General features: G+C 43.9%; 1 protein-coding gene across 4 annotated transcripts; it reads left to right on the top strand.

The window, feature by feature from the left end:
• The first annotated feature begins 6,965 nt into the window (after positions 1-6,965).
• adprm (ADP-ribose/CDP-alcohol diphosphatase, manganese-dependent) lies at positions 6,966-17,269 on the top strand. Of its 4 annotated transcripts, none has more exons than XM_038777468.1 (4): positions 6,966-7,090; positions 10,148-10,791; positions 12,335-12,457; positions 16,824-17,269. In XM_038777468.1, exons 1-4 carry the CDS (start codon positions 7,023-7,025, stop codon positions 17,117-17,119), a joined length of 1,131 nt encoding a protein of 376 aa, XP_038633396.1. In that variant the 5' UTR covers positions 6,966-7,022; the 3' UTR covers positions 17,120-17,269. The 4 variants fall into 4 exon arrangements, with proteins under 4 accessions (XP_038633396.1, XP_038633399.1, XP_038633398.1 ...); XM_038777470.1 differs by having other exon boundaries at positions 6,978-7,004; XM_038777469.1 differs by lacking the exon at positions 6,966-7,090 and adding an exon at positions 7,114-7,296.
• The last annotated feature ends 499 nt before the right edge of the window (positions 17,270-17,768 follow it).

Genomic DNA, 17,768 nt, shown 5'->3' with positions numbered 1-17,768 from the left:
AAAATATCTTGTTCTTATCAGCCTAATTTAACATGTTTTGGAATGTACTTTTCTGTACCTTATGAAAAGGAGCTATTTTTGAATTTTTCCATCTAAGTGAGGGAGATGTTTTGGGCTGAAAGGCTATTAGGAAAGCTTCAAAAATGATTTTAAAAGTCAAAAGTCACAATTTTCTTAGCATGTTTTTACTATTTTGAAAATATAGGAAATAAAGAGCACACAGGAAAAATGTGTAGCATTATAATGGATAAGTAGAATTTCCCTCCATATAAATATTTGGAAGACTTGAAACCATTGTTTTCAGTCCCTGTTCCAAGTAGCATTTCCAAACTACCAACTCTATCCATCTCTCTGCCAACAATCTGAGATTGCCAGTTTGTTTGCAACCTCACTCTCCCATTCGAACTCTAGATGAGCATCCAATCTCATATTCAATCACACCTACACATTCCCACACATGTAATATTGCCTGACTTTGCCCTGTCTCAGATCATATTACTGAAATCCTCATCCATGTCGTTAATTCTAGACTTGACTAATTTCAGAGTCCTGTTGACTGGTCTCCTCACTAGTACTCTTTGTAAACATACCTGTTTTTAACTTGCACCAAGTCCCATTTCTCTAGCATTCCTGCTCCCTGACCTTCATTGGCTCCCAGTCAAGTAATATCTTGATTTTGAAATTCTCAACTTTGTTTTGATATTCTTCCATAAATTCACCCCTTCCTTTATCTGTGGTCTCCCCTTCAGCCCCACAACCTTAAGATATCTGCACTCAGGGGCAGCACGGTGGCCTAGTGGTTAGCACAACCGCCTCACGGCGCTGAGGATCCGGGTTCAAATCCCGGCCCTGGGTCACTGTCCGTGTGGAGTTTGCACATTCTCCCCGTGTCTGCGTGGGTTTCACCCCCGCAACCCAAATATGTGCAGGATAGGTAGATTGGCCACTCTAAATTGCCCCTTAATTGGAAAAAATTATTGGGTAATAAAAATAAATTTATAAAAAAAAAAGATATCTGCACTCCTGTAATTCAAGCCTCTTGTGCAACCCCAATTTTAATCAGCTCACCATTGGTGGCTGTGCCTAGGCCCCAAGTCTATACTTGAAATGAAAATCGCTTATTGTCACGAGTAGGCTTCAATGAAGTTACTGTGAAAAGCCCCTAGTCGCCACATTCCGGCGCCTGTCCGGGGAGGCTGGTACAGGAATCGAACCGTGCTGCTGGCCTGCTTTAAAAGCCAGCGATTTAGCCTGGTGAGCTAAACCAGCCCCTACTTTCCTGCTTACACTGGTTTCCTCCTTTAAAACATTATTTAAAACTCACCTCTTTGATCAATCTTTTGATTATCTGACCCAACATCTTTATGTGGCTTAGAATATTTTATTTTATGCCATTGTGAAACACTTTATGTTAAAGGCAGTATGTAAATAAGTTAAAGTAAATATAAGTTGTTGCTGTTGTTGTAGAATAGTGCTGATTATCATCACCAGATGTTAGGAGTATGTCACATTTTTCCACAAGAAATTAGATAACAATGTATATATTTTTTTAATAAACAATTTTATTGAGGTAGTTTTTGGCTTTGTAAACAGTTACAGACATCAACAGAAAGAAGGCAAAAATGTACAAACATCCACGTACATTGAATACTTCAATCGTAACATACTGCACAAGCCCGCTCCTCTCCCACCGGTACTACCCGCCATTTTATCCCTCCTACTCTACTCTACTCTACCCCCCCCCCCCCCCCACCCCTGCTGACGCTCACTCTCCCGCAAAGAAGTCAATAAATGGTTGCCACCTCCGGGCAAACCCCTGTACAGATCCCCTCAAGGCGAATTTAATTTTTTCCATACCCAGGAAACTCGACATGTCCGCAAGCCACAACTCAGTCTTCGGGGGCTTTGAGTCCCTCCACGCCAATAGTATTCGTCGCCAGGCTATCAGGGAAGCAAAGGCCAAAACATCGGCCTCTTTCTCCCCCTGGACTCCCGGGTCTTCCGAAACCCCAAAAATTGCCACCCCTGACCCATCGCCACCCTTGTTTTTAGCACCCGGATGCCCGCAAATCCCTCCCAGTACCCCCTAAGCTTAGGGCCGTGTCGCGTCTTTTCGTCCGACGTCATTTCGTCCAACGACACTTCGTCCACGTCTTTTGGTCCAACGTCTTTTTGTCCGCCCGTCTTTTGGTCCAACGTCACTTCGTCCAATTATCCAATTACAAATTAACTCCGTATAAAACCATTTAATTGATAAAATGCAAGTACAATACAGCAAGTGAATTTAATTGCTAAAATGCAAGTAATTGATAAAATGCAAGTAAAATGCAAGTTGAAAAATGTAGTTAAAAAGTTAAAAAATCTAAAAATGCAGTTATAAAATCTAAAAGTTTACTAATTACTTAAAATTCCCGAAATTACTTAAAATTTTTTTTATAAATGTTTTTATTCAGTTTTCGTATTTTATATTGAACAAATTACAAATTGTTAGGAGAGAGAAAAAAAAACAAACAAAAACAAACACGCAAAAATTAACACACATATTTACAGGTAAGCATCTTCGTAGTAGTAACTGCGCCCCCCCCCCCCCCCCCTCCCCCCCTCAACATGTTTATTTAGCTTGGTTTTGGGCCTTAGCTAGCCATCGAACCCCCGTAACGAACCTGTAGCCCCCCCCCCCCTCCCGCTACCTTCCCCCGACTATTCTTCCTCTTGTACATTGGCCACAAATAGGTCCCGGAACAGTCGCATGAATGGCTCCCACGTTCTGAGGAAGCCGTCGTCCGACCCTCGGATGGCAAATTTGATTTTCTCCATTTGGAGAGATTCCGAGAGGTCGGACAGCCAGTCCGCAGCTCTGGGCGGTGCTGCTGACCGCCAGCCAAACAGGATTCTATGGCGGGCGATCAGGGAGGCAAAGGCAAGGGCATCCGCCCTCCTCCCCAGGAATAGATCTGGCTGTTCTGAAACCCCGAAGACCGCCACTATCGGGCATGGCTCCACCCTCACTCCCACCACTTTGGACATTACCTCGAAGAAGGCTGTCCAGTACTCCACGAGTCTGGGGCAGGACCAGAACATGTGGGCGTGGTTGGCCGGGCCTCTTTGGCACCGTTCACATCTGTCTTCCACCTCCGGGAAGAACCTACTCATACGGGTTCTTGTTAAGTGGGCTCTATGTACCACTTTTAGTTGCGTCAGGCTGAGCCTTGCGCACGTGGAGGTGGAGTTGACCCTATGCAGTGCTTCGCTCCAGAGTCCCCACCCGATCTCCATCCCCAGGTCGTCCTCCCATTTCCTCCTTGTTGCGTCCAGTACGGTGTCGTCCCTATCTACCAGTCGGTCATACATGTCACTACAGTTCCCTTTCTCTAGGATACTTGCGTCCAGTAGGTCGAAATTACTTAAAATTGATGTAAATTGTAAATTCCCGAAATTCCCTAAAAGTTAGATTTCCAGAACTGTACCCGAGAGAGAATAATGGGGAGAGGACAAGATGATTTGATATTCTACAATTCCGACAGACACAGATATAAGTGGGAGTCTAATTGGATTTAGACAATGAGTGCAGTTCTGAAAGAAGCAGGTTTAAACTCGATTTTCGTCGAGTGATTAAAACCTCTGGTTGACAGTGGGTTCTGACATTACAGGTCTGAAATGATCAAATATTCCATCAGATACAATGGCTCTCATCACGCTGGAGCATACATGGGTGAATATCCTGCAGCTTATCTTAATAATGTCTGGAGATCAAGCAGCACAAATGCAGAACTCAACTTCAAGAGGCGAAATAGGTGGAGAGGATCCTTGAGCAGTAACATTGAAAAACTAAATTAAACTATTTGTAATTGGATAATTGGACGAAGTGACGTTGGACCAAAAGACGGGCGGACAAAAAGACGTTGGACCAAAAGACGTGGACGAAGTGTCGTTGGACGAAATGACGTTGGACGAAAAGACATAGCACCGCTTAGGGCATGTCCAAAACATGTGAATGTGGTTCGCTGGTCCTCCCGCGCACCTAGCGCATTTGTCCTCTATCCCAAAGAATTTGCTCATCCGAGCCACCATCATGTGGGCCCGGTGAACGACCTTAAATTGGATCAGCCCGAGCCTGGCACATGTCGCGGTCGAATTTACCCTACTCAGGGCCTTTGCCCACAGCCCGTCTTCCATTTCCCCGCCTAGCTCCTCCTCCCATTTAAGTTTCAGTTCCTCCGTCTGGGACCCTTCCTCCCTCATGAGCACCTTATAAATATCAGAGACTCTACCCTCCCCTTCTTCCCCCCTAGAGACTATTCTTTCTTGGATCCCCATTGGCGGGAGGCGTGGGAAAGATGGGACCTGTCTACGAACAAAGTCCCGCAACTGTAGGTACCTAAAATCATTTCCCCTTACCAGCCCAAATTTCTCCTCCAAGCTCCTCAAACTCGCAAAGCTCCCTTCCAGGAACATACCGCCCACCCTTCCCACCCCCGCCCGCCGCCATACTCGAAACCCCCCATCCATACTCCCGGGGGCAAACCAATGGTTGTCGCAGATTGGCGCCCGAACCGACGCCCCCGTCTCCCTTACATGCCTCCTCCACTGGCCCCATATCCGCAGGGTCGCAACCACTACCGGGCTGGTGGAGGACCTGGCCGGCGGCAACGGTAGAGGAGCCGTGACCAGGGCTGCCAAGCTGGAGCCCCTGCATGAAGCTGCCTCCACCCGCTCCCAGATAGACCCCGTACCCACCATCCACTTCCTTATCATAGCGATGTTGGCCGCCCAGTAATAATTAATCAGACTTGGCAAAGCCAGCCCTCCCTCGCTGCGGTTCCTCTCCAGCATCGCCTTCTTCACCCGCGGGGATTTTCCCGCCCAGGCAAAGCTCATGATCATCTTGTTAACTCTTTTGAAGAAGGACTGTGGGACAAAGATCGGGAGGCACTGAAAAACAAACAGAAATCTAGGGAGGATTGTCATCTTTAGTCTGCACCCTCCCTGCCAGCGACAGCGGGAGTGCATCCCATCTCCGAAACTCTCCCTTCATTTGCTCCACCACCCTGGCCAAATTTAACTTGTGCAGCCTGCCCCAGTCTCGTGCCACCTGGATTCCCAAATACCGGAAATTTTCCTCAACCAGCCTAAACGGTAGCCCTCTCAATCTGTTCTCCTGGCCCCTTGCCTGTACCACAAACATTTCACTCTTGGCCGTATTTAATTTGTATCCTGAAAACTGGCCGAACTTCCTCAACATTCCCAGTATACTTCCCATCCTGGCCACTGGGTCCGACACGTACAGGAGCAGGTCGTCTGCGTAAAGAGAGACCCTATGTTCTACCCCGCCCCTCACCATCCCCTTCCATCCCTCTGCGGCTCTCAGCGCAATCGTCAGCGGCTCTCAGCGCAATCGCCAGCGGCTCTATGGCCAGCGCAAACAGCAGCGGGGAGAGCGGGCAGCCCTGTCTGGTCCCTCGGTACAGCCTAAAGTAGTCTGACACTTCTCTGTTAGTTCTGACGCTGGCCCTCAGGGCCTGATATAATAATTTGATCCATTCCACCAGTCCCTCCCCGAACCCAAACCGTCCGAGCACCTCCCATAGATAGTCCCACTCCACCCGGTCAAACAATGTATATTTTTTAAACAACACACAACCAAAAAGGCAAGTTAAAACAATATTAATTATATTCATTATATAAACTTCCTTCCTCCCTATTTTAAAGGGGCTGGTTTAGCAATGTAGGCTAAATAGCTGGCTTGTAATGCAGAACAATGTCAGCAGCGTGGGTTCAATTCCTATATCAGGCTCCCCAAACAGGCGCCAGAATGTTGCAACTGGGGGCTTTTCACAGCAACTTCATTGAAGCCTACTTGTGACAATAAGTGATTATTATTATTAAGGAACTGAGTTTCCTCAATTTACATTCTTTAGGAGCTGGCAAGCTTCCAGCATTTCAATGACAGAGCCATTATTCTTATGAATTCAGTGTACAGGGAAACCACAGCTAAATGTAACATCGTTCTCAAAAACAGTTTGGTTTTATAATGGGAGTCATTGCATAGCAATTAAACGTTTGCTTTTTTTAAAAAAAAGTTCCCTTCAAGCCAAGATGATATTGAGGCCAAGTGTACCAATCGTCTTGGTTGAGCTGAAGAATGTTTCTGTAAAGTGTATTTCCCGTCTCAGAAATCAAAAATACTGAGAAGCACATAATAATGCTTATAAAGGACTGCAAAATTTCCAATTAAGCACATGTCAACATATCAAGCAGCAAAGAATAGACAACAAAGGTTCTGGCTTGACCATCAGGATGTTCTGTTGAATGATCTGTTGAGCTGCTTGCAGAAAAATACTTTTCACTGTACCTCGGTACACGTGACAATAAACAAACCCAATCCAATGTAAAATTATAGTTGCTGCTCTCTACTCAGCCATGCGACAGCACAGTGGTTAGCACTGCTGCCTCACAGCACCAGGTATCCGGGTTCAATTCCGGCCTTGGGCCACAGTCAGTGTGGAATTTGCATGTTCTCCACCTGTCCTCATGGGTTTCCTCCGGGTACTCCAGTTTCCTCACACAGTCCATAGATGTACAGGTTAGATGGATTGGCCACAATCAATGCATGGGGTAATGGGGGTGGGTGGGGTCTGTTTGGAGGGTCGGTGGAGACTCAATGGGCCGAATTGCCTCCTGCACTGCAGGGATCCGATGGAAATAGAGACAAATGGCAACAATCATAGAGAGAGACCGCACAAATATAAAGTCGCAATGAGCAGCTAGTCAGAACAAGTCAAAGCACAACCAGCATCCACCGCCAAAACATCATCATTGACCAGATACAGCCGTAAATGCTCACTGCCTGTTAAACTAACCCGGAAGCAGTGTTCGCCCCACCGCAGTTTCATTGGACGAGATGCCAAAACGTCACAGGTAAAGCCCACCATTCACCAGCTACCGGAGGCGGAGCTGGGGAAGGTGACGTACTTCCGGGAGGTGGGGCTGGTGGTCGCGAGGAGGTGACGTATTTCTGGTAGATGAGGCCGGTGGCGATGACGCGTTTTCGGGGGGCAGGGCCGCCTGTTTCGCTGTGCGCGGGCGGCAGGTGAGTGAAGCGGCTCTTGCCGGCTCCTGGGGACACTGGCCGGCTCCTGGGGACACTGGCCGGCTCCTGGGGACACTGGGAGCTCTGGGCTTCTCGGAGGACACTGGCCAGTTCTGAGAGCACTAGCCACTCTTGCCGCCTTTGAGGGATCTGAGGGCACTGGGTGCTCTGGCCGGCTGTGAGGACACTGGATGCTGTGGTGGAATGTAAGGGCACTAGTTGCTCTGGGTGCTCTTGAGGGCACTAGGGATTTGGATTTGTTTATTGTCACGTGTACTGAGATACAGTTAAAAGTATTCTGTGTACAGTTCAGACAGATCATTCCGTACATGAAAAAAATACATAGGGCAAACATAAATGCACAATGTAAATACATAGACAGACATCGGGTGAAGCATACAGGAGTGTAGTAGTAAGTAGAGAAGATGTATGAAAAGATCAGATCAGTCCATAAGAGGGTCATTTCGGAGTCTGGTAACAGCGGGAATAAGCTGTTTTTTAATCTGTTGGTGTGTGTTCTCAGACTTTTTAATCTCCTGCCTGGTGGAAGAAGTTGGAAGAAGAATAAGCTGGATGGGAGGGGTTTCTGATTAGGCTGCCCGCTTTCCCAAGATAGCGGGAGGTTTGGAAAGAGTCAATGGATAGGACTATGCTCCAGCTCGGAGGGATCTGGGGGCACTGGGTGCTCTGAAGGCACTAGGCTTTCTGGCCGCTCTGAGGGATCAGGGTGCTCTGAGGGTGCTCTGAGGGTGCTAGGCACTCTCTGGACACTAGGGGCTCTGGCCGGATCCGAGAGCACTGGGTGCTCTGAGGACACTGGGCTCTCTGGGGACAGTCCATCTTTCCTCAGAGAAGGGAACCAAAACTGTTTGCAGCATCCCAGGTGTGATCTAAATAGTGCCTTATATAGTTCGAACAAGACTTCCCTATTTTTATTCTCTATTCCCTATGAAATAAAGGTCTACATTCCATTTGCCTTCCCTGTTATTTGCTGAACTTGCATGCTACCTTTTTTGTAATTTATGCATGAGGACCCCCAAATCTCTCTAATGCAACTTTCTGAAGTCTTTCTCCATTTAAATAATATTCAGCTTCTTTATTCTTCCTACCATGGTGAATAGGAGCATCTTTAAAAAATAGTATTTTATTTGTGTAGCTCCTTTCATCTGCTTAAGTATCCCAAAACACTTCACAACCCACTTAAAATGCAGTCACTGGTGTAATACAAAATGCAATAATCGCATTAAAGCAATATCTCACATTATCTGTTTTCATGATATTACTTGGGGAATAAATATTGGTCAGAACACCAGGGAAAACTCTGGGCTAATTTCTGCCAACCTAATAGGAGATGGAGTTGTGTTTCATCGGAAAGATGACAGCAGCAACAGTGCAGCACTCCCTCAGTGTTGCAGCAGTGCCAATCTGGTTATGTACCTGGGACTTGAACTCTAACATTCTTACTCAGTAAGAAGTCTTACAACACCAGGTTAAAGTCCAACTGGTTTGTTTTGAATTACTAGCTTTCAGAGCGCAGCTTCTTCCTTGGGTGAAAGAGCTGCGCTCCGATAGCTAGTGATTCGAAACAAACCTGTTGGACTTGAACCTGGTGTTGTAAGATTCTTACTGCCCACCCCAGTCCAACGCCGACATCTCCACATTATTCTTATTCAGGCGATATAAGCACAATATGGCGGATGTTGGAAATCTGAATTGGGAACAGAAAAGTCTGAAAAAATTCGACCGATCTGGCAGCACCTGTAGAGAAAGAAGCGGGGTGAACGTTTTGAGTCCATATGATTCTTCAGTGGACATGTGTCACCGATGAGGCAGCAGTGCTAACCACTGTGTCACCCCAAAGAACTGGGTTTTAAGGAAGGGGAGAATGTTCTTAGGGTGGGGCAAGCGAGAGATATGGGTTTAAGGGTTGAAATTCTAGAATGTGGCGTCCAGGTGCTGAAGGGAGTGAGACCAAAGCCTGAGGAAAGTTGCCCTACAGCTGTAGGAGGGTACAGAAGAAAAGTGGAGTGAGAACTTGCATGAGAATATTAAATTTATGGCTTGGAAAAGTGAGCTAACATAGAGTCAATAGAAGGGGCGGCATGGTGGTGCAGTGGTTAGCACTGCTGCCTCACGGCGCCGAGGACCCGGGTTTGATTTCGGCTCTGGGTCACTATCTGTGGGGAGTTTACACATTCTCCCCGTGTTTGCGTGGGTCTCACCCCCTCAACCTGTAGTCTTCCAACTCCAGGTTAAAGTCCAACAGGTTTGTTTCGAATCACTAGCTATCGGTGCGCAGCTCCTTCACCTGAGGAAGGAGATGTGCTCCAAAGATGTGCAGATAGGTGGATTAGCCATGCTAAATTACCCCTAGATATTAAAAACAAGAGTCAACATGAATGACATATGGGGACTTGGTATAGAATAGGATAAACACAGCTTGGCATGTTTGCACAAACTGATGTTTGGAGTGGACGAGGGAAGAAAGTCTTGCTGGGAGGTCATCAGAGTAATTTGAGTTTAGAAGTTATGGTGTAGGTGAGCGCAATGGTGTGAGGGAAATGGAATGATTGAACAATTAATCTATTTTTGATGATTCTGGGTGGGATGGTTGAATGTTCGAGACATAGGGAAATTCCTTGTTCTATGATTGGGCAGACAGAGCTACAATTGTACCTTTGTTCCTGAATTGTCCTTTACTACTGAAAAGAGAAAAAACAATCCACAGCTAATGCCTTCACAGAACAAGAGGTACATAGGTACGGAGAGAAGAGACTTCTATTTTACAAACCAGGTTAACAGTTTAGAACTGGGTCTGGGAAACGGGCGATGTTTGCCCAGATGGCAACAGTTGACATGTCTTCCTCTTCCCTATGGGATTTTCATCTGTTTAGCATTTCTTGACTGTCTGCCCCAAGATTCCAAAGTCCGCACAGAACCATGTTCAACACTGTTTTGCCATAGACCTAGTCTGCTGAGTCCTTGCACTACTGTCGATAGCCTGTCTTAGATCGAATCCAAGTTACTGGTTTCACTTAACTATTTTTATTTTTTAAGGTGGTGGCTGTATATAAGTGAAATATTTAAAAGAATGGAACCTGAAGCAGCCAAAAACGACCCGTATTTTACTTTTGGGGTCATTGCAGACGTTCAGTATGCTGATACAGAGAATGGCTTTAACTATTCAGAGACAAGAGATCGTTACTATAGAAACAGTCTCCACCTGCTGCGCAGTGCTATCATGGGATGGAATGAAGAACCTATCACTCCCAGGTTTATTCTGCAGCTTGGCGATCTCATTGATGGCTGCAATTCATCGGTAAAGTCCGCAGATGATGCACTTCAAACGGTACTAAGTGAATTTGCAAAGTGTAAGTCTCCAGTACACCATATCTGGGGAAACCATGAATTTTACAACTTTGACAGGGAACTGTTACTTAAATCGGCTCTCAACACCAAGCGCCTGGGAAATGAGAAACCTCCTGATAACACGGACAGCAGCGAAAAGACAGGCTTGGACCCTCATGATCCTGAGGGGTTTTATGGCTACCATTTTAGTCCTTTTCCAAAATTCCGCTTCATATTAACTGACGCATATGATGTCAGCATTCTGGGAAGGAAAAAGAACAGCAGGAAACATCATGATTCTATGCTGAGACTGAAATCAAAAAATGGAAATGAAAATCTTAATAGTCCTCGAGGTAAGTAGCTTTTTTATTGCCAATTCGGGCAACGGTTTTAATTTTTACCTTGTGTGAATTTGGTGTCAAGCTTTTCCATTTAAAAAAAAAGTCTCATACCTATATTTAAAATGGAACAGGCTCTGTACAACCCATTGGGTTGTACTTACAGACTTCCCCTCATGGAGGCACTGCATGACAGTAATAGCAGGAGGCTATAATTCCACTGTGACTCGTTGATATAGACTGTCCCCATTATAAATTTGGGTGTAAGAACTTGCAGTGGAAATGTAAAAAATAGAGCTAAGTATATATGGTTTTTGGAATGGGACTGGTTTTCATTTGCACCTTGTAATCTAATTATCGCAACCTTACCTTATCTTAACCCCCCCCAACAATGTGACACGTGTGCCCCTATCTGCAAATTGTCGACTTATTACGTTGCCTCCAAGAATGGGAGTGAAAATTATGGTGAGTCCACTTGAGATGTCAATCTATCAATCTCTACTTCAAAGTGTTTGGTCACCTCCCTATGTATTGCCGACTTGGATTGTGGACATGAGGCCATGAGCTTCTCGTTAATTTCATCTTTTCAGCAGGACAAGCCCATGTTAGAGTTGAGCAAAACTTGCATTGCAAACCAGATTTCTATTTCATGTAGGCCGCTTTAATTTTTAAAGTCATTGCAGTTGAACATGCCTGCTAATAAAATAATTATAAATGCCCATCTGATTGAAACTTTAAAAAAAATTACATTTACTACCGGAAAGGATTGAAACTAAATTGGAGGATTTTGATCCCCTTGGAACCAGGAGCAATGATTTTAAGAAATTATTTGAAAACTCTCGATTGAACCACAGCTTTAATCAACTTGCCCAGCATTTGTAGCATTGACAGCAATGGAAAGCAACCCAAGTGTTAACATTGACTGTTTGGAGAATAGTCATGTAATTATATATTTTTGCATGGGTAATCCTAACCGTAATGGTGCTTGAACTTTTTCTATCAGAATTCAATTACTTTTAAAATAATTTTTAAATTAAGGGGCAATTTAACATGGCCAATTCACCTATACTGCACATCATTTTGGGTTGTGGGGGTGAGATCCAGGCAGACGCGGGGCCAGGTTGAACCCAGGTCCTTGGTGCCGTGAGGCGGCAGTGCTAACCATTGTGCCGCCCCTGTCAGAATTCAATTATATGTTCACAGGACAATGTCAAACAAGTAAATAACAAAACACCTGTAAAAATTCCTACAAATGAAAGCATATAAAATTAACAGTGGTGGACCATTCAAGAAAAGAGGTGAGAATTGTTTTTTCTCTGAAGGTTGTGTGGTAGATGCCTGATCAGCAATGGGGTGAAAGTTTATTGGGATTAGGTGGGAATGTGGAGTTGAAGCCATAATCAAATCAGCCATGATGTTATTGAATGGTGGAGTAGGCTCAAGTGGCCGAGTGGCCTACTCCTTTTCCTAATTTGTTTATTTATATACACCTAGTAGCATTGTGAAAGTGAGTCAGTGCAAGTTGAAAATGTATTAGTCCGATGTACTTAATTGGCAGGACTTACTGGATTGAATTTACGCTTTCTGGCGTTTAATGGAGGTTTCAGTCAGGAACAGCTGGAATGGTTAAACAAGATACTCACGTTCTCTGATAATAATCAAGAAAAGGTCGCAATCATCGGTAAGTTACGGTGTTTAACAAAATCTAATTTCAATAACTATCTTGATTGTGCGTTCATTCATTCATTATAAAGGACTGATCATAACCTAGATTTAAATAAATCACTTATTCTCTTGGAATAGACTTGGTGTGCGAATACCAAAAAGAAAAGAGAATAAATAAATTTAAAAAGTAACATTAAAAATCAATTGTGTTTCTAAGGATGTTATATTATAGATATGGTCTTTGACCAGTACTTATGTTATGTGATGTGCAGGTGACTGGCGCACTTTATACTGCATGCCTCAGCAGGTTGCATTCCTTGTTTTTAGCTTGCTGAGGAGTCAGATTATCCACCTTATTTCTGTCATGTCACCACTTGCAGGTTAATGTGCGTCCAGAGTCAATACTTGAAGAGCAATAATATAACAGACTAAAAATATTCTTCCAACACAAAAGCTGAATTGTTTTCTGAATGGCGTGTATCTCTTGCTGTGCAGTCCTGTTGCGAAACTTCAGTTTGGCACTTTGAACACTGCTGACATTTCTGTGTACAGTAGTCGAGTACAAAAACAGCCACCCTCTTGGACTGCTGTAGTTTCTCTTTTGAGTACCTTGATCCTTGTTGTGACTGATAACTAAGTACAGTGTAGATATTGGCAATTTAAAGATGACGAGTGACCTTGACTTACGTTGCAAAAGTCATGCATTGAGATTGCTAGTTGGGTTTTCCTTAAATAAAAATATAGCTGCTAGAAATACTATATGAATCTCAGAAAACTAGCAAGGAAGTACAGCAGGTAATAAGGAAGGTAAATGGAATTGTGGCCTTTATAACTAAAGGAATAGAGTGCAAAAGTAGGGAAGTGCTGCTGTACACTGCATTGCTGAGACCGCACCTGGGGTACTGTGTACAGTTTTGGTCCCCTTATTTGAGGAGATATATAGTTGCATTAGCGGCGTCTCAGAGGAGGTTCACTAGATTGATTCTAGAGATATGGGGTTTGTCTAATGAGAGATTGAGCAGTTCAGGCCTACACACTCTTGAGTTTAGATGAATGAGAGGAGAATTAATTCAGGTACATAAGCTATTTAAAAACTATTGATAAAAGTAGACGTAGAGCGGATGCTTCCTCTTGTGGGGCAATCTAGAACGAGAGGTCATTGTCTCAGGATAAGGGGTAGCAGATTTAAAACAGATGAGAAAAAATTACTTCTCTCAAAGGGTTGTGAATCTGTGGAATTCACTACCGCAGAGTGTGGTGGATACTGGGACATTGAATAAATCTAAGGAAGAGATGGACAGATATTTAATTAGTAATGGGTTGAAGGGTTATGGAGAATGGGCAGGAAAGTGGAGATGAAGCTAAGATTAGATCAGCCATGATCATATTGAATGGGCTCAAGGGGCTGAATTGCCTACTCCTGGTTGTATGTTCTTGTTATTTGGTCAAAGTACAGCACCTTAAACCTTGAGTATGAAGAGACAAATGTTTAGATCAGGTTAGTTCAAGGGATGAGAAACTTCAGTTATGAGGATAGATTGGAGAGAAAAAGGCATAGAGGCGATTTGATAGAGATGTTCAAAATCATGAGAGGGCTGGCAGGGTAGCTAGGGGAGAAACTGTTCCAACACGTAAAAGGATCATGAGCGAGAGGGCACGGATGTGATTTGCAAAGGAAGCAAATGTGATGTGAGAAAAAACATTTTCACCCAACGAGTGATTGGGGTCTGGAATGCACTGCCTGGGAGTGTGGTGGAGGCAGGTTCAATCGAGGCAGTAAACAGGGCATTGGATGATTACTCGATGTACAGGGATATGGGGAAAAGGCAGGAGAATGTTCTGTTCAGGTGTCAATGGGTACGGGGAAAAGGCAGGAGAATGGCACCTGCTCACTTGGAGAGCCAGTGTAGACATGATGGGCCAAATGGTGGACTCCTGTAATTCTGTGAAGATGGCTCAATTCCCCATTCTGCAACCCACTATTTTCTGACAGTTTGAAGCACTATAGGAAGTCATCTTATCACTTATGGGGCGGCACGGTAGCACAGTGATTAGCACAGTTGCTTCACAACGCCAGGGTCCCAGGTTCGATTCCGCGCTTGGGTTACTCTGTGCGGAGTTGCGCACTCTCCCTGTGCCTGCGTGGGTTTCCTCCCACAAGTCCTGAAAGACATGCTGTTAGGTAATTTTGACATTCGGAATTCTCCCTGTATACCCGAACAGGCGCTGGAATGTGGCGACTAGGGGCTTTTCACAGTAACTTCACTGCAGTGTTAATGTAAGTCTACTTGTGACAATAAAGATTATTATTAAGTCACGATAACCTCCATTCCATTATTGTGCATCTTATTGGCCAGGAATACGTCATACGGATGTTCTTATCAACTTACAATATGAGGGTGGCATGTGGCACAGTGGTTAGCATTGCTCCCTACGGCGCTGAGGACCCGGGTTCGAATCCCGACCCTGGGTCACTGTCCGTGTGGAGTTTGCACATTCTCCCCGTATTTGCGTGGGTTTCATCCCCACAACCCAAAGATGTTCAGGGTAGGTGGATTGGCCACGCTAAATTGCCCCTTAATTGGGGAAAAAAAATAATTGGGTACTCTAAAAATTAAAAAAAACGTACAGTATTAGGAGCTGAACGAACATTTACATTCCCTTGACATCACTTACATTGACCAATGTGCTTGTACTTATTTTCCTATCCTCAGGATTCCCTTAAGAACTTTACAACCATAGTGAGGTGCCACACACATCATGTGAGTGATCAGATAATCTGTTTTTGGTACTGTCCATTGCAGTTCCTATTCAATGTTGCACTGTAGTGCCTGTCTCAATTAAGTAATTATGTCTGTGGTGGAATCTGAACCCAGAACCTTCTCATTTAGTACTATTGACAAGTCTTCTGACTTGGGCAGGAGTGCTAGCAACTGAGCCAAGCTGACACTATAAAAATATGCATGCAAGCATTTAAAAGTACAATACAAGAAATGTCCCAAAACAACTACAGCTCCCCTAACCAGTGTGTAGCTATGTTTGGAGTCAAATTTTGAAATGCTTACCCATTCAGCACCGAAGGAAAAAAGTCTTTACTTCCAGAGAATCAGAAAGTTTGCCAAGGAAATCTAAAAATCATTGAGTACCATTATCTCTTTGCAGCTTAATGTTGGATGAGTTTTATCTTCCACTTCATTATTTATCAGATAATATTTCAGACTATAATCGAGGTTGACAGTCCATTGTGTTTTGAAGAGGTGCTGCACCTTGTAGTTCCATCTTCAGGATTACTTCTTACTCAAAGGTCACATGTACTTTCTGGTAATTCTGTTGGATGAAGATCCCATGATGCACTCTCTTCCAGTTTGCTAAAAGGATGGCAGAGAGATAACAGTTTCTGACCAGCAGTCCTTCCTCAACCAATACCACAAAAGAGCAGGTTATCTGGTCAAATCTGAACCCAAGTCAAGATCGCTATTGCTACCAAAGGCAATTAAACATTCCTGGTCACTGTTACATAAGTGAGATTGTTAATGTGTTGATGAAATTTCCTCTCTTTTATTTATGCAAATTTGACTTTTTTTTAAACTATTGAATCAATTTATTACCTTTTATCTGCCATTCATCTTATATGTTAATCAGACTATAAAGATTGCATCAATCCAAAGCAACTAGAGCTTTATGTTGATGCAGAATATGTAGAAACAGTCGCACATGAAGTCACCTCAATTAGGATGCTTCTTAGTTTTAACAGTTTATACCTTTTCAAGTTTGGGTTTCATTTTAAGATTTTCTAATGACTCTCCTATTGGTTTCCTCCTCCTCCTTCAGGTACCATGCCCTAAGAGCGCATTGGGGACCATGGACTTCCATTGGATTGGTCCAGAATCAAGCACTGCATTGGTTTGTCATTGCCTTCTGCAGTATGGCTGACTAGGGCACTCTCCCACTCTTAACACTTGCCATCAGGCACATTGGAAGCGCTTACAGGGCAATAATCAACCTCTTTGGCAACATTAAGCAAGCACCTTGGCCATCAAACCCTGGAGTGGGACTTGAACCCGGAGCTTCTGGCCCAATGGTAGGGATGCTACCCACTGTGACATAATACCTTCCTGCATTTATCCCTTACGAACATCAAAATCAAACCAGAATTTACATGATGTGTGAGGGACGCAGAGTTCTATATAAATGTGTTCTGTCAGCTCTTCATTGCCCTATTGGTCTCGATTTGGTACCTGTAATATAGCTACATCTTTTCTTACAGGTTATTGTGGATGTGTTTATGTTTTGACTACTTTGAGCAATTCCACAAAGTGCAAAAACGTGTATTATGAAGTGGGGGAAAGATGATGTAATTCTAAACTGTTTTCTTAATGCAGGTCATCTCCCTGTCCACCCAAATTCTGCAGATCCAATGTGCATTCCCTGGAACTATGATGAGATCCTCTCAGTATTGCATGCACACACAAGTATAGTGTGTTTTATCGCAGGACATGATCACGACGGTGGCTATTACTTGGATGATCATGGAATTCACCATCTTACCTTTGAAGGTGTGATTGAAACATCACCAGAGAGCCATGCATTTGGTACCATTTATGTTTGTGAAGACAGAATGATCTTAAAGGGAAGAGGCAGGATTTCTGACAGAGTTCTACACTACAGAAAAACATAAATGAATAGACATCTGTATTATAATCTTTTGTGGCATGTAGATCTTTGGCACATGATACTATGTACTTTCCAACCAAATGTTTCAGTCAATTTCCCCATTTTGCCTCTCTTGTACTTTTAATAAACACACACAAATGACAGAGCAGCACAACAGTATTGGAAATTTAATCAAGGAAATGAATCTGGGGATGCAATACCTTATACTTTAAAAAATGCGCACAATAATTTCTCACACTTTGTCCCAAATGATGTAGTACATGTGCATTAGATCAGTGGCTGTGGCACAGTCTGTCAAACACATAGCGTTAACTCGTGGGATGCATCTGAATATGCAATTTAATCAGGAACAGATTAAAAATCTTCGAATATTTTCTCAAATTGAATATAGGAGTATTTTTAAAATTTGTTCATGGGACATGGGCATCGCTGGCTGTGCCAGCATTTGTTGCCCATCCTTAACTGCCCTTGAGGGGGGCAGTTAAGAGCCAACCACATTGCTACGGGCCTGTAGTCACACATAGGCCAGACCAGGTAAGGACGGCAGATTTCCTTCCCTAAAGGACATTAGTGAACCAGATGGGGTTTTACGACAATCGACACTGGTTTAATGGTCACTTTTTATGCTAGATTTTTATTGAATTCAAATTTCA

Source organism: Scyliorhinus canicula, chromosome 18, assembly GCF_902713615.1.
Source record: "Scyliorhinus canicula chromosome 18, sScyCan1.1, whole genome shotgun sequence".
Classification (NCBI taxonomy): Eukaryota; Metazoa; Chordata; class Chondrichthyes; order Carcharhiniformes; family Scyliorhinidae; genus Scyliorhinus; species Scyliorhinus canicula.
The sequence above is the reverse complement of the archived record's forward strand: the minus strand, read 5'-3'. Positions and strand labels throughout refer to the sequence as shown.

Excerpts from the sequence above, each read along its gene's own strand:
- adprm (XM_038777468.1), top strand. The coding sequence starts at position 7,023 with ATGAGGCCGGTGGCGATGACGCGTTTTCGGGGGGCAGGGCCGCCTGTT. Across the intron at positions 10,792-12,334 it reads AAATCTTAATAGTCCTCGAG|GACTTACTGGATTGAATTTA; the intron begins GTAAGTAGCTTT and ends CTTAATTGGCAG. Across the intron at positions 12,458-16,823 it reads AGAAAAGGTCGCAATCATCG|GTCATCTCCCTGTCCACCCA; the intron begins GTAAGTTACGGT and ends TTCTTAATGCAG.